This window comes from Macaca thibetana, chromosome Y (assembly GCF_024542745.1).
Source record: "Macaca thibetana thibetana isolate TM-01 chromosome Y, ASM2454274v1, whole genome shotgun sequence".
Lineage (NCBI taxonomy): Eukaryota > Metazoa > Chordata > Mammalia > Primates > Cercopithecidae > Macaca > Macaca thibetana.
In genome coordinates this window covers 577904-599058 of record NC_065599.1, presented here as the reverse complement: position 1 = coordinate 599058, position 21155 = coordinate 577904, and the positions used below count along the sequence as shown (strand labels likewise).

Below are 21155 nucleotides of genomic sequence, written 5' to 3'. Positions count from 1 at the left end.
GTAGATTTTCAGATAACTAAAAATAGGCTTTTTCCTTTTTGCTTTTTAAAAAGGTGCTTATCGTGTGCAGCCACGTCGTTTGGTATTTAATCCTCCTCCTCCACCGCAGTTTCAGAATGTCTGGAGTAATCCAAATGCTGAAACGTATCTTCAGCCCCGAGTCGCGCTGAATCCTATAACTCAGTACGTTCAGGTGAGAACTGCTTACGTTCCTGTTGTCTTATTTTAGTCATCATTCCTTCTGTGCAATTGTATCTACACTTCCCATGTTGGAACCGACCTGTCGATTCCCTCCTGGGCAGGGGTCGCCGCGAAGGATCACCGACACGAGATTCACAGCAGAGAGTTATTTATTACTAGCGCGCTAAGGTCCCAAGCTCTAAGTTGGCCCTGGGACTTCGACTGCTTGTTACAGGCTGTTTATATAGGCAAACACAAGTTCAAACACAGCTTATGGCGCGAAATTTAAACAAAGCTTAAGGCGCAAAATCATTGGGTCTAGCTATGGCCTGAGCAAGGTGTCTTATGCTAATTGGTTAGAGCAGGACCTTATGAGAGTTTTTTTCCTGGAGTTGTTGATTCCGGGAACTTTGAGGCAGGGTGGGACCCCCAGAATTGGCAGGGTGGGACCCCATGAGGTTGTTTCCCGGAATTGGCAGGGTGGGACCCTATCAGGGTGGGTCCTTATCGAGGCAGGGTGGGACCCTATCAGGGTGGGTCCTTATCGAGGCAGGGTGGGACCCTATCCAGAGCCACCTGGTGTTAATTTTTTTTATATGAGGCCTAGTTTCTAAGTTTTATGAGGCCTAGTTTCATTCCCTCCTCTTTTTGTGTCAGAGGCTCAATCTTGAGCCTCTTTTTTAGTCCTGAGGGTCTGGTATTGTTGGGTCAGAACCATAGCATGTACTATGTTTAATTTATTTTTAATAAGGGTGAGTAAGTGGTTGAGTATGCATGGCCCGAAAGTCAGGATGAGCGTGAGCAGGATGAGGGGTCTTAAGATGGTGGAGATTAGGGTGCTAAGCCAAGGGGATTGGTTGTACTAATTTTTAAACTAACTTTGTTGAGATTTTTTCTCTTTTTTTTTTTTTGTCTAATCTTTTTTTTAGTTTTGCCATAGAATCTTTAACTATTCTTGAATGATCTGCATAAAAACAACATTGCTCTTTCAGGGCTGCACAGAGCCCGCCCTCTTTCAGAAAGACAATTTCTAGTCCTTGTCGGTTTTGTAATATAATTTCAGACAGAGAAGTCAAGGACTCTTTAAGTTTTGTGATAGATTGTTCTATGGCTCTAAGGTCTTCATCTATGGCTACTTTAAGTTGTTGCAGATGATGGTTACCATGCACTAGGGCTGCTGTCCTGGTCTTAACTTTAGCCGCTACCTTAATTCTTAACATGTCGGCGAGAGTGAGGGAGATTAAGGGCGGGGAAGTGCTTTGAGGAGCTTTTAGTTGGGGCTTCTCCGATATGGAAACCGGGGGCTTCCTAGCTTTTAATAAAACCTGGTTTGGCCTTACTGCAACAGGGGCAGTGTCTGGATTGACTAATAGTCTGATTTGAAGGGGAATTTTAGGCGGGTTGTGCTGGTATAAATAGAGACCTTATATTAACTTTGTCGTTATCTATTTGTTATTAGATTTTGCCGCATCTTCAAACTTGATGCGAACCAGGTTGCAATTTTCCGAATATCGGGTTGTGGTACAGGACTGGACAAAGGACATGGTTATATACTAAGGTTTTGTGGCCTATTTTTACTTTCTATTATTAGTAGTCACACAGGACCAGCTTTTGCAATACAAATGAGTCAGATTTTTATAAGTTTTTTTTATTTGTCCTGTCCTGAATCCGGGACAGGCATAAAACCTGTTCTGGCTGATGGACATCTTTTTAGGCTGTCCTTTTCATTCTTGTCTATCCTGAGGAGTCCTTAATAGGACTCCTGTGGGACCAGTAAACCGGGGGCCTGTGTTTTTTATCTTTTCTGCTATATATATTTTTTTTTAGGTTGAAATAGAGGTCTGGAAACCAAGTCTTTATAGGAGTATTCTCGGAGGTCTTATTTAAGACCTCTTGATTATTAAAATTAATTATCTGTCAGGTCAGGCTAAATGGCCGGTGGGGGTTAGCGTCAAAGACTATACTAGAGACGGCGCAGGGAAGAAGGGCAAACATTAAGCAAGGAGTTAGATACGAGAGAGTCTTATCTTGAGCGGGTCCACGGAGCGTCGGAGTTTCCATGTCTCAAGTGGTGTTGGTCCGGACGTCTCTGGAGCAGCCTTGGCGTGGGATGCGTGGATCTAAGTGGAGATTCCGTCAACCTTTATGGCTGTGGGCGTGGTCAGGAGAACAATGTAGGGTCTTTTCCACCGAGGCTCTAGTCCTTGAGTGCGGTGCCGTCTAATGTAGACAGAGTCTCCCACCTGGAAGGGGTGACTGGTCTGTGGATGTCCTGGTTGGTACAGTTCTGCCAAGGGGCCCAGATTTGGGCCTGTACTGCTTGGAGTCCTTTTAGCCGAGCCTGTAGGTCAGTTTTAGGATCGGAGGGGGAGAAGGAATTAAGCAAGGTTGACAAAGGGGGAGGTCCTCCGTAGCGGATTTCATATGGAGTGAGCCTAAAACGGTTAGGTGTATTTTGGGCCCTTAACAGAGTTAAGGATAGGAGGCGTCTCTAATCTTTTAAACCAGTCTCTAAGGTCAATTTAGTAAGGGTCTCTTTTATTGTTTTATTTATTCTTTTTACCTGTCTTGAGCTCTGGGGTCTATAGGCACAATGTAATTTCCAATTAATCTCCAATATCCTGGCGAGCCCCTGACTTACCTGAGAAACGAAGGCCGGCCCGTTATCTGACTTAATTACCTTGGGAAGTCCGAATCTAGGAAAGATTTTTTCCAAAATTTTTTTGGCTACTATGTGTGCCGTTTCTTGCCGGGTGGGGTAGGCTTTTACCCATCCTGAAAAGGTATCTACAAACATTAGTAAGTACTTATATCCAGCATAGTGAGGTTTTACTTCTGTGAAGTCTATTTCCTAATAGACTCCTGGGCGGTTACCACGAGTTCGTTTCTTTTCTGGCACTTGGGTAGCCCCAGCATTTACCTGCTGACAGACCTTACAGGCAGATGTCACTTGTTTTACGAGGGTACTTGCCTTTGGGATTAGAAAGTCAGTTTTTTTAATCAGTAATTTTAGCTTTCGATTACTCAAGTGTGTCCAGGCATGCATCTGTGGATCATTGCCAGGGCCTCCTTGGTCAGCATTGGGGGTTCGTCAGTGCTGCCAGCAGTTATGCCCCCGGGATTTTTCTTTTGGCCTAGCCGTGGGGGCTGAGCCTCCTCAGGGACCCCTTCTGGGGGTCCGGCAGGTGACACAGGGCGGCTGGGCTGGGGGGTGCCCCCAGGACTGGGCTCGGTGCCTTTTTGCAGGGAACCTTCCGAGTGGAAACTCTGGTTGCTGTTCTCATCATTGAGATCCAGCAGGATGAGAGGGCCACCCCCTCGGGGACTGGCGCCCCTGCCCTGACGTTTCCGGCCATGGGATCTCTTTGCCCCGCCACCTGCCCGCCTTCGCTCCTCCTCCTGGGGGTCCACCACTGGCACTCACTTGAAGATACGAAGGGAAGTGTCGCCCACAGCCACTCATTGCTTCTTCCATCTCCGGACCTTCTCGATGGTCGCCATTACCTTCTTGATGTTATCTTTGGCCCGGCTCCGGGTCTCGGCCCGTACGGTCCAGCCGGCCATGCTGGCGGGGCTGAGGCCGGAGCCGAGCCCGCGGTGGGGCCGCCTCCCGTCCGGCGGGCTCAGGCTTGGCGCCAGGCCCGGGCGCTGCGCTCTCGGCCTGCCGTCCCCCCGGGAGTTGGCTGCGCCCTCTTTCGTCTTTAACGCCTCCGCGAGTCCCCTGTTCTTTGCAGTAGGCACACTGGTCTTTTTCCACTTTTGGCCGCCTTCGCTTCTCTCCCTTTCTCCCTGGTCCTTTCTCTCTCATAACTGCCGCCAGGATTTTTGTTAAATGCTTATCCTTTACTCGGTTCTTACGATCCTCTCGCTCTATCTGTTCCTTCGCTAACCTAGCTTCCCTTTCCTCAGGGGTTTCTTTCTTGGCCAAATTTGTGGGGCGTTTTCCTGCCCCTTTGAGACCCGCCAACAGAGCCTGGCAATAGATTCGGAGACTTTCCCTACCTGGTGCCATTTCATAGTCCTAGTCCGGGCGGGGGAGGGGAAATCCCTCATCTATTTTATTGGGAAGTTGGGTTGGGAGGCCTCCTGGTCCTGGCACATTTTTTTCCGGGCCTCCAAGAGGACCTGCTGCCTTTTTCAGTGGTTAAGAGGACCTGCAGGAGTTGCTGGCAATTATCCTAGGTGGGCTGGTGGGTGAGGAGAATGGATTCTATTAACGAGGTTAGGGCCTGAGGGTCTTGGGAAAAGGAAGGGTTATGGGTCTTCCAGTTATAAAGGTCAGAGGCAGAGAAGGGCCAGTACTGGACCATGACAGTACGGAGGGGAAAAAGGGAGGAGTGTTAAGTGGAAGGGCCTTCTGGGTCCTCAGTCCGCCGCAAGCGGAGACGAGGAGGTGTCGGCGTCGGCGTCCGAGGGGTGAGTTTGGGCGGGGCTGGAGAAGGAGACAGGGTGGAGGGAGGGGCCGAGGGAGAAGTTGGAGAAAGGGTAGGGGCCGAGGCAGTAGAGGAAAGAACTGGGGACAAGACAGGGGGCAAGGGTAAAGCGTAAGGTGGAGGTCCCAGAAGGGAGTTTTGAGGTGGAGGAGGCAGGGGGTCGAGAAGGAGGAGGTCCCTCTGGGGTTCATCTGGGAGGACTGGCTTATGCGGGTCCAGATTCCGATTCTTTGGGGCTTCTAAGGCAAGGAGGGTAGATTGGGATGGGGAAAGGGAATGGAGGAAGGGTTTCACCTAAGAGGGAGGATTTCGGACCAGATCCTCCCAAGTAATTATGTAGGCCACCTGGTCTGGGTGTCCGTATGGCCCAGGATCCATCACTGTTGCTTTAACCTGTAAGATAATTGGGAGGTCAAATGTTCCGTCCCGGGGCCACCTAACATGGAGGGTAGGCCACTCGGACGAGCAGAATTTTCGCCATCGTCCTTTACGGACTTCTATGGAGAGGTTGTGGGCTCGAGCCCAAACGTCAGGGAAGTGAGTCAGGGTCAGAGACAAAGGAGTCGTCAACGTCTGTCCTATTTCGTCCACGTATAACAAGGACAAAACGAAAGTAACAAAAACAAAGACCAGACAAGTAAGGAGAAGCCGCGCAGCCAGAGAGTGGCGCCACAAGATCAAAGAATATTCAGATGGCAGGGGTGGCCTGCCTACAGATTTGAGGAGGCTGACTGAGTCATCAGCCTTCTCCCAGACTACCGCCAGGGCGTCCCCCGGGGCGGAAGTGGGAAGGTGCCGGACACGTCTGTCCCCCTTCCCCACTTAATTCAGAAGGAGTACTCCCCAGAGCTCAGAGTTAGCCGGCAAGACAGACAGAACAAAACGAAAGTACCTGGTAGGTCCGTTCAGTCAGCAGTCCGTGGCCCGGGCCAGATGGGTCTCCGCCAGATGGGTCGGGGGTCCTCGGATGACCCCACTTCCCGGCCCATGCACCAAATGTTGGAACCGAACTGTCGATTCCCTCCTGGGCAGGGGTCGCCGCGAAGGATCACCGACACGAGATTCACAGCAGAGAGTTATTTATTACTAGCGTGCTAGGATCCCAAGCTCTAAGTTGGTCCTGGGACCCCGACTGCTTGTTACAGGCTGTTTATATAGGCAAACACAAGTTCAAACACAGCTTATGGCGCGAAATTTAAACAAAGCTTAAGGCGCAAAATCATTGGGTCTAGCTATGGCCTGAGCAAGGTGTCTTATGCTAATTGGTTAGAGCAGGACCTTATGAGGTTTTTTTCCTGGAGTTGTTGATTCCGGGAACTTTGAGGCAGGGTGGGACCCCCAGAATTGGCAGGGTGGGACCCCATGAGGTTGTTTCCCGGAATTGGCAGGGTGGGACCCTATCAGGGTGGATCCTTATCGAGGCAGGGTGGGACCCTATCCAGAGCCACCTGGTGTTAATTTTTTTTTATATGAGGCCTAGTTTCTAAGTTTTATGAGGCCTAGTTTCACCCATAGTAGGTGGCAATAGAATCCCTGTTTGAATACCTTGAGTGATGGGAAATTTATTATTTCTGTTAGAAATTTCTTCTTCTTAATGTTTGTTATATGAGCAAAAAATCTACATACACTGTCAGTCTTTCTATTAGGAATGACCTCTGTAGACACATGAACAAATCTCTTCCTATCTCTTCCTTTTTCACCCCACGTAACTAATTCCTAAAGTATTTGGAAGCAGCTCTCCTCATGTACCTGCCTAGTTCATTTTTCTGTAAGATTAGGAATTCATCTAGCTATTCTTTACTAGAGATGATTTCCAGATGCCTCCTCATGTAAATTGCTGACTTCTGGATATATTCTGGTTCTGGAATGGGTAGATTTCTGATCTGTTTTACTGTTGTCTATAAAACCCATGAATTTCGGGCATCTAATTTCTCTCATCCTGGTTACTTTGATGTTTAAAGTAGGATTTGACATACTCTATCACTTACTGTTGATAAATAATATTTATTTTCTTAGCTTATTTTATTTATGTGTTAGTTTAAAACATATTTTCTTTGATGAAAAATAAAGTAAGAAAATAGTAGTGGAATTGTTCTTCAGTATCTCTCATTTGTTAACATTTTCCATGTACTTGAAACATGTATGGTGTACCTCTTCTTTTTTCTTCTCTGAACAATGGCTAGAAAAAAGCCCCACTTGTTTCTAATGTTTACTGTGGGCCATTACTGAATCTGGGTGTATTCTTGTATGCTGTTGCCCATATGTTTTCAATCAGAAAGTATGTATTTAAAAATAGAAGATCTGGCTGGGCGCGGTGGCTCAAGCCTGTAATCCCAGCACTTTGGGAGGCCGAGATGGGCGGATCATGAGGTCAGGAGATCGAGACCATCCTGGCTAATACGGTGAAACCCCGTCTCTACTAAAAAATACAAAAAACTAGCCGGGCGAAGTGGCGGGTGCCTGTAGTCCCAGCTACTCGGGAGGCTGAGGCAGGAGAATGGCGTGAACCCGAGAGGAGGAGCCTGCAGTGAGCTGAGATCCGGCCACTGCACTCCAGCCTGGGTGACAGAGCAAGACTGCGTCTCAAAAAAAAAACAAAAAACATAGAAGATCTTACAGTGTCTCTTTTCTAGTTGTGGATTACATACTGCCCTTAGTTTTTTGAAAGAAAGTACAGAGAAGGCCATAGCATCTGTAAAACAACTACAGTATTACCCTGTAATATTGTTGAATACAAAACAGTCTAGAAGTATTTTGACATAGAAATAGTAAATGTGTTAGTTTAACCTACACTGAAATCTGTCTTAATAGAGCCTTATCACCAGTTTAAGAGATAACTTCTGGGTGGGCAGAGGTACACAGTAGGAATAAGGTAAACTCTGCCTGGTGTAATAGGCACTTATGTCATTTGTTCTTCCTCCCCTCCCAAAGGGTAGCTATTGAGAGAGAATGTTTCTTATTAAAGACAGCCATTCATTTAGAATTCTTCATAGTTTATATAGAAAAAGAATTAATATTTTAAAGTTTTTCATATTTTTGTTATATTGGGAATGATATTTCTTTCTAATTAAAAGAATATTTTACCATATTCATTCATGCTTTCTGTGAAATTTATTTTCAGGCATATCCTGCTTATCCACATTCACCATGTCAGGTCATCACTGAATATCAGGTTCCTGTATATTATTATCAGGTAACTGAAGAGGGAGTAAAATGTTTTACTTTCAGATACTGTGTAGGCCTTTAACTTGTTTATACAAATTGCCTGAATATTTTGTCATTTTAAACTCATGAAATGTAAATAAATTTAAGAAAACACTTAGAATTGGTCTAGAATGAAGACCTCTGAGTTATTTTGAAGCCGTGGAATAAATTATGACAGGAATATACGAAGGGATATCATTTCTGTAGTGCAGTTTTTGGAGATTTGGTGTTCGCTTCTGTATTGCAGCATGTATTTATTTTTTCATTCTTGCCATCAAAGAGCTGAAATATCCAGAGTGACTTCCATGGATTTTGTGGAGACACAGAGTGAAATAAAGTTATTACCCAATTCTTAGACCACAGAATTCCAATTATATTTTTATTTTACCTTGCTGCTTCATGATAGTAGTTCTCTGGGTCTCTTTCCATAGATACGACAATATTTATGACTCATTACTGTATCTATCGTAATAAATTCAAAGAACTAGTATCTTTGAGATTTCCACAATGACATCTACAGAAAATTTGGGTAAAATGTGAGGTATTATATGTAGAAATAACAACAAGAACTTCAGGAATTCGAAACCTAAAGTACTTCTGTTTTCTATTGTGTTTTATTATAATAACAATGGTGCCGGCATGATAAGTATCTCAATATTGTGTGTCATGTATTTGAAAATGTATAGGAATATTTGAATAATTTTGGTTTCCTTTTTGTTTTTTCAAGATACCACCACAGTGGCCTATTGGGGAGACCAGGAGTTACGCAATACCTCTGGTAAAGTGAATGAGCCAAAATGATACTCCCTGTTCTTTCTTGATTTTATCCACATCATATATGCCCTACATATGTTTTTAAATCTTTAGGTGGGCAGATCACAAGGTCAGGAGATTGAGACCTTCCTGGCTAACACGGTGAAACGCCATCGTGTCTAAAACACAAACACCAGTTTAGCTGGGCGTTGCAGTGGGCATCTGTAGTTCCAGCTACTTGGGAGGCTGAGGTGGGAGAATGGTGTGAACACAGGAGGCACAGCTTACAGTGAGCCAAGATGGCATGACTGCACTCCAGTCAGGCTGACAGAGTGAGACTCTGTCTCAAAAAAAAAAAAAATCCTTCTTTATATTAATATGTTATTTTTTTTTCTTTGTTTTTAACCCAATTATAATCTCCCATGGGAGCAACAGTGCCTTTTTCTCTTAGCTTTTGGGTGCTTCAGCAATGGCTGGTCCACATAATGATCAGTGTTCAGTTACTTGCTGATAGACTATATAATCCAGGAAAGGTGGTATTAATGTGACTTCAGAATGAGCATGTATCTGCTTGGAATCTGCCTCTGACTTTACTAGCCGAAAAAAACATTTCTTGAAGAGACACAGAAATGTTTTGTTGTTAATTACTCTTAAAAAACAATAGGAACAAATAAAAGGTATTACTTCTAATACATCTGAACTGCTTTGCCCCCATGTAGCTAGTTCCAAAAATATTTGAAAGCAGCTGTCCTTCTGTGTCTGCCTAGTTTATTCTTCTCTGAGGTTAGCAATTCACTTAGCTGTTCTTTACTTGAGATGATTTCCAGATGCCTCCTCATATAGGTTGCTGAATTCTGGATGTATTGTGGTTCTGGAATGGGTAGATTTCCGATGTGTTTTACTGTATCTATAAATCCCATGAGTTTCTGGCCTCTAATTTCTCTCATCCTGGCTACTTTGATATTTAAAGAAGGATTTGACATACTCTATCACTTACTGGTGGTAAATAACATTTATTTTTTTCTTAGTTCATGTTATTTATGTCTTAGTTTAAAAGACATTTTCTTTGATGGAAAATAAGTAACAAAATATAGTGAAATAGTTTTTCAGTGTCTCTTTTGTTGACATTTTCCATATACTTGAATAATGTAGGGGTATACATCTGCTTTTGTTGCCTTCTCTGAACGATGACTAGAAAAAAAGCCCTAGCTGTTGCTAACATTCCGTGTGAGCCATTACTGAATCTGGGTGTATTCATATATGCTGCTACCTATATGTTTTCAATCATTAAGTATTTATTGAAACATAGAAGACATTATACTGTCTCTTTTCCAGTTTTGAATTATATACTGCCCTTAGTTTTTCAAAATGAAGTATAGAAAAAGCTTTAACATCTGTAGGAGAACTTACCTATAATATTGTTACCCTATAATACTGTCAGATCCTGTTTATTTTTGCCTGAACACCTAGGTTCAGTCAAAATAGTGTTACTCTATAATACTGTCAAATACAAAACAGTCTAGAAGTATTTTGACAAAGAAATAGCAAATGTATTAATGTAACTTACACTGAAATCTGTCTTAATAGAGCCTTATCACCAGTATAAGAAATAACTTCTGGTGGGCAGTATGTGTAAGGTAAACTTTGCCTGGTGTAATAGTGACTTCTTATGTCATTTGTTCTCCCTCCCCTCCCAAAGGGTAGCAATTGACAGAGAATGTTTCTTTCTTCTTAAAGACAGTCATTCATTTAGAACTCTTCATTGTTGTATATAGAAAAATAATGAATATTTTAAAGTCGTTCATATTTTTGTTATATTGGAAATGATACTTCTTTCTAATTAAAAGAATATTTTAACGTATTCATTCATTCTTTCTGTGAAATTTATTTTCAGGCATATCCTACTTACCGAAATTCACCATGTCAGGTCATCACTGGATATCAGTTGCCTGTATATAATTATCAGGTAATTGAAGAGGGAGCAAAGTGTTTTACTTTCCGATACTATGTAGGTCTTTAAATTGTTTATACAGATTGCCTGAGTATTTTGTCAGTTTAAAGTAGTGAAATGTACGTAAAATTTAAGAAAACACTTAGAATTGGTCTAGAATGAAGACCTCTGTATGATTTTGAAGCAATGGAATAAATTTTGGCTGGAATATACGAAGCAATATCATTTCTGTAGAACAGTTTTCAGAGATTTGGTGTCCGCTTCTGTATTGCAGCATGTATTTTTTTTTCATCCTTGCCGTTAAAGAGCTGAAACATCCAGACTGACTTCCATGAATTTTGTAGAGATACAGAGTGAAATAAAATTATTACCCAATTCTTAGATCACAGAATTCCAATTATATGTTTATTTTAGCTTGCTGCTTCATGATAGTAGTTCTGTGGGTCTCTTTCCATAGATATAACTATATCTATGATCCATTAGCATATCTATCATACTAGATTCAAGGAACTAGTATCTTTGAGATTTCCACCTCCAGAAATTTGGGTAAAAGGTGAGGTATTATATGTAGAAATAACACCAAACACTTCGGGGATTCGAAACCTGAAGTACTTCTTTTGTCTATTGTGTTTCTTTTATTATAATAACAAAGGAGCCGGTGTAAGTACCTCAATGTTGTGTATATCATCTGTTTTTCCAAATGTATTGGAATATTTGAATAATTTTGGTTTCCTTTCTGTTTTTTTTCAAGATGCCACCACAGTGGCCTGTTGGGGAGCCTTGGAGTTATGCAGTACCTCTGGTAAAGTGAAAGAGCCAAACATATACTCCCTTTTCTTTCTTGATTTTTTCCATGTCATATATGCCCTACAAATATTTTAAATCATTTTTAGGTGGGCAGATCACAAGGTCAGGAGATTGAGACCTTCCTGGCTAACACGGTGAAACCCCGTCTCTACTAAAAATATGAACACAAATTTAGCTGGGCATTGTGGTGGGCACCTGTAGTCCCAGCTACTCAGGAGGCTGAGGCCGGAGAATGGTGTGAACCCAGGAGCCACAGCTTACAGTGAGCCAGGATGGCACCACTGCACTCCAGTCTGGGTGACAGAGTGAGATTCTGTCTCAAAAAAAGAAACAACAACAACAAAAATCCTTCCTTATATTACTGTATTATGTTTTTTTGCTTTGTTTTTAACCCAATTATAAACTCTCATGGGAGCAACAGTGCCTTTTTCTCTCTCTGGGTTTTGGGTGCTTCAGCAATGGCTGGTCCACATAATAATCAGTGTTCAGTTACTTGTTGATAGACTATAAAATCCAGGAAAAGTAATATTAATGTGGCTTTAGAATGAGCATGTATCTGCCTGCCTGGAATCTGCCTCTGACTTTACCAACCATAAAAAAATTTCTTGAAGAGAAACAGAAATGTTTTGTCATTAGTTACTCTTAAAAAAGAATAGGAATTAAAAAAAGTTGTTACTTCTAATACATCTGAACTGCTTTGCCCCCATGTAGCTAGTTCCAAAAATATTTGAAAGCAGCTGTCCTTCTGTGTCTGCCTAGTTTATTCTTCTCTGAGGTTAGCAATTCACCTAGCTGTTCTTTACTTGAGATGATTTCCAGATGCCTCCTCATATAGGTTGCTGAATTCTGGATGTATTGTGGTTCTGGAATGGGTAGATTTCCGATGTGTTTTACTGTATCTATAAATCCCATGAGTTTCTGGCCTCTAATTTCTCTCATCCTGGCTACTTTGATATTTAAAGAAGGATTTGACATACTCTATCACTGGTGGTAAATAACATTTATTTTTTTCTTAGTTCATGTTATTTATGTCTTAGTTTAAAAGACATTTTCTTTGATGGAAAATAAGTAACAAAATATAGTGAAATAGTTTTTCAGTGTCTCTTTTGTTGACATTTTCCATATACTTGAATAATGTAGGGGTATACCTCTGCTTTTGTTGCCTTCTCTGAACGATGACTAGAAAAAAAGCCCTAGCTGTTGCTAACATTCCGTGTGAGCCATTACTGAATCTGGGTGTATTCATATATGCTGCTACCTATATGTTTTCTATCATTAAGTATTTATTGAAACATAGAAGACATTATACTGTCTCTTTTCCAGTTTTGAATTATATACTGCCCTTAGTTTTTCAAAATGAAGTATAGAAAAAGCTTTAACATCTGTAGGAGAACTTACCTATAATATTGTTACCCTATAATATTGTCAGATCCTGTTTATTTTTGCCTGGACACCTAGGTTCAGTCAAAATAGTGTTACCCTATAATACTGTCAAATACAAAACAGTCTAGAAGTATTTTGACAAAGAAATAGCAAATGTATTAATGTAACTTACACTGAAATCTGTCTTAATAGAGCCTTATCACCAGTATAAGAAATAACTTCTGGTGGGCAGTATGTGTAAGGTAAACTTTGCCTGGTGTAATAGTGACTTCTTATGTCATTTGTTCTCCCTCCCCTCCCAAAGGGTAGCAATTGACAGAGAATGTTTCTTTCTTCTTAAAGACAGTCATTCATTTAGAACTCTTCATTGTTGTATATAGAAAAATAATGAATATTTTAAAGTCGTTCATATTTTTGTTATATTGGAAATGATACTTCTTTCTAATTAAAAGAATATTTTAACGTATTCATTCATTCTTTCTGTGAAATTTATTTTCAGGCATATCCTACTTACCGAAATTCACCATGTCAGGTCATCACTGGATATCAGTTGCCTGTATATAATTATCAGGTAATTGAAGAGGGAGCAAAGTGTTTTACTTTCCGATACTATGTAGGTCTTTAAATTGTTTATACAGATTGCCTGAGTATTTTGTCAGTTTAAAGTAGTGAAATGTACGTAAAATTTAAGAAAACACTTAGAATTGGTCTAGAATGAAGACCTCTGTATGATTTTGAAGCAATGGAATAAATTTTGGCTGGAATATACGAAGCAATATCATTTCTGTAGAACAGTTTTCAGAGATTTGGTGTCCGCTTCTGTATTGCAGCATGTATTTTTTTTTCATCCTTGCCGTTAAAGAGCTGAAACATCCAGACTGACTTCCATGAATTTTGTAGAGATACAGAGTGAAATAAAATTATTACCCAATTCTTAGATCACAGAATTCCAATTATATGTTTATTTTAGCTTGCTGCTTCATGATAGTAGTTCTGTGGGTCTCTTTCCATAGATATAACTATATCTATGATCCATTAGCATATCTATCATACTAGATTCAAGGAACTAGTATCTTTGAGATTTCCACCTCCAGAAATTTGGGTAAAAGGTGAGGTATTATATGTAGAAATAACACCAAACACTTCGGGGATTCGAAACCTGAAGTACTTCTTTTGTCTATTGTGTTTCTTTTATTATAATAACAAAGGAGCCGGTGTAAGTACCTCAATGTTGTGTATATCATCTGTTTTTCCAAATGTATTGGAATATTTGAATAATTTTGGTTTCCTTTCTGTTTTTTCAAGATGCCACCACAGTGGCCTGTTGGGGAGCCTTGGAGTTATGCAGTACCTCTGGTAAAGTGAAAGAGCCAAACATATACTCCCTTTTCTTTCTTGATTTTTTCCATGTCATATATGCCCTACAAATATTTTAAATCATTTTTAGGTGGGCAGATCACAAGGTCAGGAGATTGAGACCTTCCTGGCTAACACGGTGAAACCCCGTCTCTACTAAAAATATGAACACAAATTTAGCTGGGCATTGTGGTGGGCACCTGTAGTCCCAGCTACTCAGGAGGCTGAGGCCGGAGAATGGTGTGAACCCAGGAGCCACAGCTTACAGTGAGCCAGGATGGCACCACTGCACTCCAGTCTGGGTGACAGAGTGAGATTCTGTCTCAAAAAAAGAAACAACAGGCCGGGCGCGGTGGCTCAAGCCTGTAATCCCAGCACTTTGGGAGGCCGAGACGGGCGGATCACGAGGTCAGGAGATCGAGACCATCCTGGCGAACACGGTGAAACCCCGTCTCTACTAAAAAATACAAAAAAAAAAAAACTAGCCGGGCGAGGTGGCGGGCGCCTGTAGTCCCAGCTACTCCGGAGGCTGAGGCAGGAGAATGGTGTAAACCCGGGAGGCGGAGCTTGTAGTGAGCTGAGATCCGGCCACTGCACTCCAGCCTGGGCGACAGAGCCAGACTCCATCTCAAAAAAAAAAAAAAAAAAAAGAAACAACAACAACAAAAATCCTTCCTTATATTACTGTATTATGTTTTTTTTGCTTTGTTTTTAACCCAATTATAAACTCTCATGGGAGCAACAGTGCCTTTTTCTCTCTCTGGGTTTTGGGTGCTTCAGCAATGGCTGGTCCACATAATAATCAGTGTTCAGTTACTTGTTGATAGACTATAAAATCCAGGAAAAGTAATATTAATGTGGCTTTAGAATGAGCATGTATCTGCCTGGAATCTGCCTGTGACTTTACCAACCATAAAAAAATTTCTTGAAGAGAAACAGAAATGTTTTGTCATTAGTTACTCTTAAAAAAGAATAGGAATTAAAAAAAGTTGTTACTTCTAATACATCTGAACTGCTTTGCCCCCATGTAGCTAGTTCCAAAAATATTTGAAAGCAGCTGTCCTTCTGTGTCTGCCTAGTTTATTCTTCTCTGAGGTTAGCAATTCACCTAGCTATTCTTTACTTGAGATGATTTCCAGATGCCTCCTAATGTAGGTTACTGAATTCTGGATGTATTGTGGTTCTGGAATGGGTAGATTTCCGATGTGTTTTACTATATCTTTAAATCCCATGAGTTTCTGGCCTCTAATTTCTCTCATCCTGTCTACTTTGATATTTAAAGAAGAATTTGACATACTCTATCACTTACTGGTGATAACTAACATTTATTTTCATCTTAGTTCATTTTACTTATGTCTTAGTTTAAAAGACCTTTTCTTTGATGGAAAATTAGTAACAAAATAGTAGTGAAATAGTTCTTCAGTGTCTCATTTGTTAACATTTTCCATGTACTTGAATAATGTGGGGGTATACCGCTGCTTTTTTTGCCTTCTCTTAATGATGACTAGAAAAAGAGCCCTTGTTGTTGGTAACATTTCGTATGAGCCATTACTGAATCTGGGTGTATTCAAGTATGCTGCTACCTATATGTTTTCATCATTAAGTATTTACTGAAACATAGAAGATATTATACTGTCACTTTTCTAGTTTGGGATTATATACTTGCCTTAGTTTTTCAAAATGAAGTACTGAAAAAGCCATACATCTGTAAGAGAACTTCATATTATTACCCTATAATGTTGTCAAATACAAAACAGTCTAGAAGTATTTTGACAAAGGAATAGCAAATGTATTAATTTAACTTACATTGAAATCTGTCTTAATAGAGCCTTATCACCAGTATAAGAAATAACTTCTGGGTGGGCAGAGGTACACACTATGAATAAGGTAAACTTTGCCTGGTGTAATAGTGACTTCTTATGTCATTTGTTTTCCCACCCCTCCCAAAGGGTAGCAATTGACAGAGAATGTTTCTTTCTTCTTAAAGACAGTCATTCCTTTAGAAATCTTCCTAGTCGTATATAGAAAAATAATATTTAAAGTCGTTCATATTTTTGTTATAGGGGAATGATACTTCTTTCTAATTAAAAGAATATTTTACCGTATTCATTCATTCTTTCTGTGAAATTTATTTTCAGGCATATCCTACTTACCGAAATTCACCATGTCAGGTCATCACTGGATATCAGTTGCCTGTATATAATTACCAGGTAACTGAAGAGGGAGCAAAATTTTTTACTTTCACATACTATGTAGTCCTTTAATTTGTACAGATTGCCTGAATATTTTGTCATTTTAAACTAGTGAAATGTACATAATTTTAAGAAAACACTTAGTATTGCTCTGGAATGAAGAGCTCTGTATTATTTTGAAACAATGGAATGTATTTTGACAGGAATATATGAAGCAGTATCATTTCTGTAGAACATTTTTCGGAGGTTTGGTGTCTGCTTCTGTATTGCAGCATGTAGTTTTTTTTTCATCTTTGCCGTCAAAGAGCTGAAACATCCAAACTGACTTTCATGAATTTTATAGAGTGAAATAAAATTATTTCCCAATTCTTAGATCACAGAATTCCAATTATATTTTAATTTTAGCTTGCTGCTTCATGGTAGTAGTTCTCTGGCTCTCTTTTCATGGATATGACTATATTTGTGACCCATTACCCTATCTATCATACTAAATTCAAAGAACGAGTATCTTTGAGATTTCCACAATGACATCTCCAGAAAATTTCAGTAAAAGGTGAGGTATTATATGTAGAAAAAACAAGAACTTCGGGGATTTGAAACCTAAAATACTTCTTTTGTCTATTGTGTTTCTTTTATTGTGATAGCTGAGGATCCGGCATGATAAGTACCTCAATATGGTGTGTATCATGTGTTTTTGAAAATGTATAGGAATATTTGAATAATTTTGGTTTCCTCCTTGTTTTTTCAAGATGCCACCACAGTGGCCTGTTGGGGAGCCCAGGAGTTACGCAGTACCTCTGGTAAAGTGAATGAGCCAAACATATACTCCCTTTTCTTTCTTGATTTTTTCCACATCATACATGCCCTACATATGTTTTTAAATCTTTTAGATGGGCAGATCACAAGGTCAGGAGATTGAGACCTTCCTGACTAGCACAGTGAAACGCTATCTCTTCTAAAAATACAAATACCAATTTAGCTGAGCATTGTAGGGGACATCTGTAGTCCCAGCTACTTGGGAGGCTGAGGTAGGAGAATCGTGTAAATCCAGAAGGCACAGCTTACAATGAGCCAGGATGGCATGTCTGCACTCCAGTCTGGTTGACAGAGGGTGACTTTGTCTCAAAAAAAAAAAAATTCTTCTTTATATTAATGTGTTATGTTTTGTTTCTTTGTTTTTAACCCAATTATAATCTTCCACGGGAGCGACAGTGCCTTTTTCTCTCTCTGGCTTTTGGGTGCTTAAGCAATGGCTGGTCCACATACTGATCAGCGTTCAGTAACTTTTCGATAGACTATATAATCCAGGAAATGTAGTATTATTGTGGCATTAGAATGAGCATGGTGCCTGGAATCTGCCTCTGACTTTACCAGCCATAAAGTAGAGAAACAGAAATGTTTTGTTGTTAATTACTCTTAAAAAAGAATAGGAACAAAAAAAGAAGTATTACTTCTAATACATCTGTACCGTTTTGCCCCCATGTAGCTAGTTCCAAAAATACTTGAAAGCAGCTGTCCTTATGTGTGTGCCTAGTTTATTCTTCTGTGAGGTTAGCAATTCACCTAGCTATTCTTTTACTTGAGATGATTTCCAGATTCCTCCTCATATAGGTTGCTGAATTCTGGATGTATTGTGGTTCTGGAATGGGTAGATTTCCGATGTGTTTTACTGTATCTATAAATCCCATGAGTTTCTGGCCTCTAATTTCTCTCATCCTGGCCACTTTGATATTTGAAGAAGGATTTGACATACTCTATCACTTACTGGTGGTAAATAACATTTATTTTCTTCTTAGTTTATTTTATTAATGTCTTAGTTTAAAAGACATTTTCTTTGATGGAAAATAAGTAACAAAATATAGTGAAATAGTGTCTCATTTGTTGACATTTTCCATATACTTGAATAATGTAGGGGTATACCTTTGCTTTTGTTGCCTTCTCTGAACGGTGACTAGAAAAAATCCCTACTTGTTGCTAACATTCCATGTGAGCTATTACTGAATCTGGGTGTATTCAAGTATGCTGCTACCTATATGTTTTTAATCATTAAGTATTTATTGAAACATAGAAGACATTATACTGTCTCTTTTCCAATTTTGGATTATATACTGCCCTTAGTTTTTCAAAATGAAGCACAGTAAAAGCCATAACATCTGTAGGAGAACTTCATATTATCCTATAATATTGTCAAATACAAAACAATCTAGAAGTGTTTTGACAAAGAAATAGCAAATGTATTAATATAACGTACATTGAAATCTGTCTTAATAGAGCCTTATCACCAGTATAAGAAATAACTTCTGGGTAGGCAGTATGTATAAGGTAAACTTTGCTGGGTGTAATAGTGACTTCTTATGTCATTTGTTCTCTCTCCCCTCCCAAATGGCAGCAATTGACAGAGAATGTTTCTTCTTAAAGACAGTCATTCATTTAGAAGTCTTCATTGTTATATATAGAAAAATAATGAATATTTTAAAGTTGTTCATATTTTTGTTATATTGGGAATGATATTTCTTTCTAATTAAATGAGTGTTTTACCATATTCATTCATTCTTTCTGTGAAATTTAGTTTCAGTCATATCCTACTTACCGAAATTCACCATGTCAGGTCATCACTGGATATCAGTTGCCTGTATGTAATTATCAGGTAACTGAAGAGGGAGCAAAATGTTTTACTTTCCGATACTATGTAGGCCTTTAACTTGTTTATACGAATTGCCTGAGTATTTTGTCAGTTTAAAGTAATGAAATGTACGTAAAATTTAAGAAAACACTTAGAATTAGTCTAGAATGAAGACCTCTGTATGATTTTGGAGCAATAGAATAAATTTTGACTGGAATGTATGAGGCAATATCATTTCTGTAGTACAGTTTTCGGAGACTTGGTGCCGCTGCTGTATTGCAGCATGTATTTTTTTTTTCTTCTTGCCGTCAAAGAGCTGAAACATCCAGACTGACTTCCATAAATTTTGTAGATCTACAGAGTGAAATAAAATTATTACCCAATTCTTAGATCACAGAATTCCAACTATATTTTTATTTTAGCTTGCTGCTTTATGATAATAGTTCTCTGGCTCTCTTTTCATGGATATGACTATATTTGTGACCCATTACCCTATCTATCGTAATAAATTCAAAGAACTAGTATCTTTGAGATTTCCACCTCCAGAAAATTTGGGTAAAAGATGACATATTATATGTAGAAATAACAACAAGAATTTCGGGGATTTGAAACTTAAAGCACTTCTTTTGTCTATTGTGTTTCTTTTATTATAATAACAAAGGAGCCAGCATAAGTACCTCAATGTTGTGTGTATCATTTGTTTTTCCAAATGTATTGGAATATTTGAATAATTTTGGTTTCCTTTCTTTATTTTCAAGATGCCACCACAGTGGCTTGTTGGGGAGCCCAGGAGTTATGCAGTACCTCTGGTAAAGTGAATGAGCCAGACATACACTCCCTGTTCTTCCTTGATTTTTTCCATGTCCTGTATGCCTTACAAATATTTTTAAATCATACTTTAGGTGGGCAGATCGCAAGGTCAGTAGATCGAGACCTTCCTGGCTAACACGGTGAAACCCTGTCTCTACTAAAAATATGAACACAAATTTAGCTGGGCATTGTGGTGGGCACCTGTAGTCCCAGCTACTTGGGAGGCTGAGGACAGAGAATGGTTTGGACCCAGGGGGCATAGCTTACAGTGAGCCAAGATGGCACCACTGCACTCCAGTCTGGGTGACATAGTGAGACTCTGTCTCAAGAAACAAGAAGAACAAAATCTTTCATTATATTACTGTATTATGTTTTGTTACTTTGTTTTTAACCCAATTATAAACTCCCATGGGATCAATAGTGCCTTTTTGTCTCTCTGGGTTTTGGGTGCTTCAGCAATGGCTGGTCCACATAATGATCAGTGTTCAGTTACTTGTTGATAGACTATGTAATCCAGGAAAGGTAGTATTAATGTGGCTTTAGAATGAGCATGTATCTGCCTGGAATCTGCCTCTGACTCTACCAGCCGTAAAAGAAATTTCTTGAAGAGAAACAGAAATGTTTTGTCATTAGTTACTCTTAATAAAGAATAGGAACAAAAAAAAAAGTTACTACTTCTAATACATCTGAACTGCTTTTCCCCCATGTAGGTAGTTCCAAAAATATTTGAAAGCAGCTGTCCTTATGTGTGTGCCTAGTTTATTCTTCTCTGAGGTCAGCAATTCACCTAGCTATTCTTTACTTGAGATGATTTCCAGATGCCTCCTAATGTAGGTTACTGAATTCTGGATATATTGTGGATCAGGAATGGGTGGATTTCTGATGTGTTTTACTATATCTATAAATCTTATGAGTTTCTGGCATCTAATTTCACTCATCCTGGCACTTTGATATTTAAAGAATGATTTGACATACTCTATCACTTACTGGTGATAAATAACATTTATTTTCATCTTAGTTCATTTTACTTATTGTCTTTGTTTAAAAGACATTTGCTTTGATGAAAAATAAGTAACAAAATAGTAATGAAATAGTTCCTCAGTGTCTCACTTGTCGACATTTTTCATTTACTTGAATAATGTAGGGGTATACCTCTGCTTTATTCGCCTTCTGTGAACAATGACTAGAAAAAAAGCCCTACTTGTTGCTCACATTATGTATGAGCCATTAATGAATCTGGGTGTATTCATGTATGCTGCTACCTATATGTTGTCAATCATTAGTATTTATTGAAACATAGAAGACATTATCCTGTCACTTTCCAGTTTTGGATTATATACTGCGCTTAGTTTTTCAAAATGAAGTCCAGAAAAAGCCATAACATCTGTAGGAGAACTTCATATTACCCTATAATATTGTCAAATACAAAACAGTCTAGAAGTATTTTGAGAAAGAAATAGCAA

General features: G+C 39.6%; 1 protein-coding gene and 1 pseudogene across 27 annotated transcripts in view; one reads left to right on the top strand and one right to left on the bottom strand.

Moving 5' to 3' along the window:
* LOC126947160 (deleted in azoospermia protein 3-like) overlaps nucleotides 1–21155 on the top strand; it is a 64663-nt gene that overhangs the window by 20289 nt on the left and 23219 nt on the right. For 8 of the 27 annotated variants that reach the window (XM_050777840.1, XM_050777850.1, XM_050777849.1 and 5 more), the window contains 10 exons: nucleotides 54–193; nucleotides 7735–7806; nucleotides 8545–8595; nucleotides 10465–10536; nucleotides 11273–11323; nucleotides 13211–13282; nucleotides 14017–14067; nucleotides 16206–16277; nucleotides 17009–17059; nucleotides 19641–19691. In XM_050777840.1, the coding sequence (XP_050633797.1) occupies nucleotides 54–193; nucleotides 7735–7806; nucleotides 8545–8595; nucleotides 10465–10536; nucleotides 11273–11323; nucleotides 13211–13282; nucleotides 14017–14067; nucleotides 16206–16277; nucleotides 17009–17059; nucleotides 19641–19691 (683 nt within the window). Of the gene's footprint in view, nucleotides 1–53; nucleotides 194–7734; nucleotides 7807–8544; nucleotides 8596–10464; nucleotides 10537–11272; nucleotides 11324–13210; nucleotides 13283–14016; nucleotides 14068–16205; nucleotides 16278–17008; nucleotides 17060–18834; nucleotides 18868–19640; nucleotides 19692–21155 lie in introns of all 27 variants that reach the window. The other 19 variants (XM_050777854.1, XM_050777843.1, XM_050777836.1 and 16 more) reach the window with 14 other exon arrangements.
* Nucleotides 3205–3848, bottom strand: LOC126947112 (B-cell CLL/lymphoma 7 protein family member C-like; annotated as a pseudogene).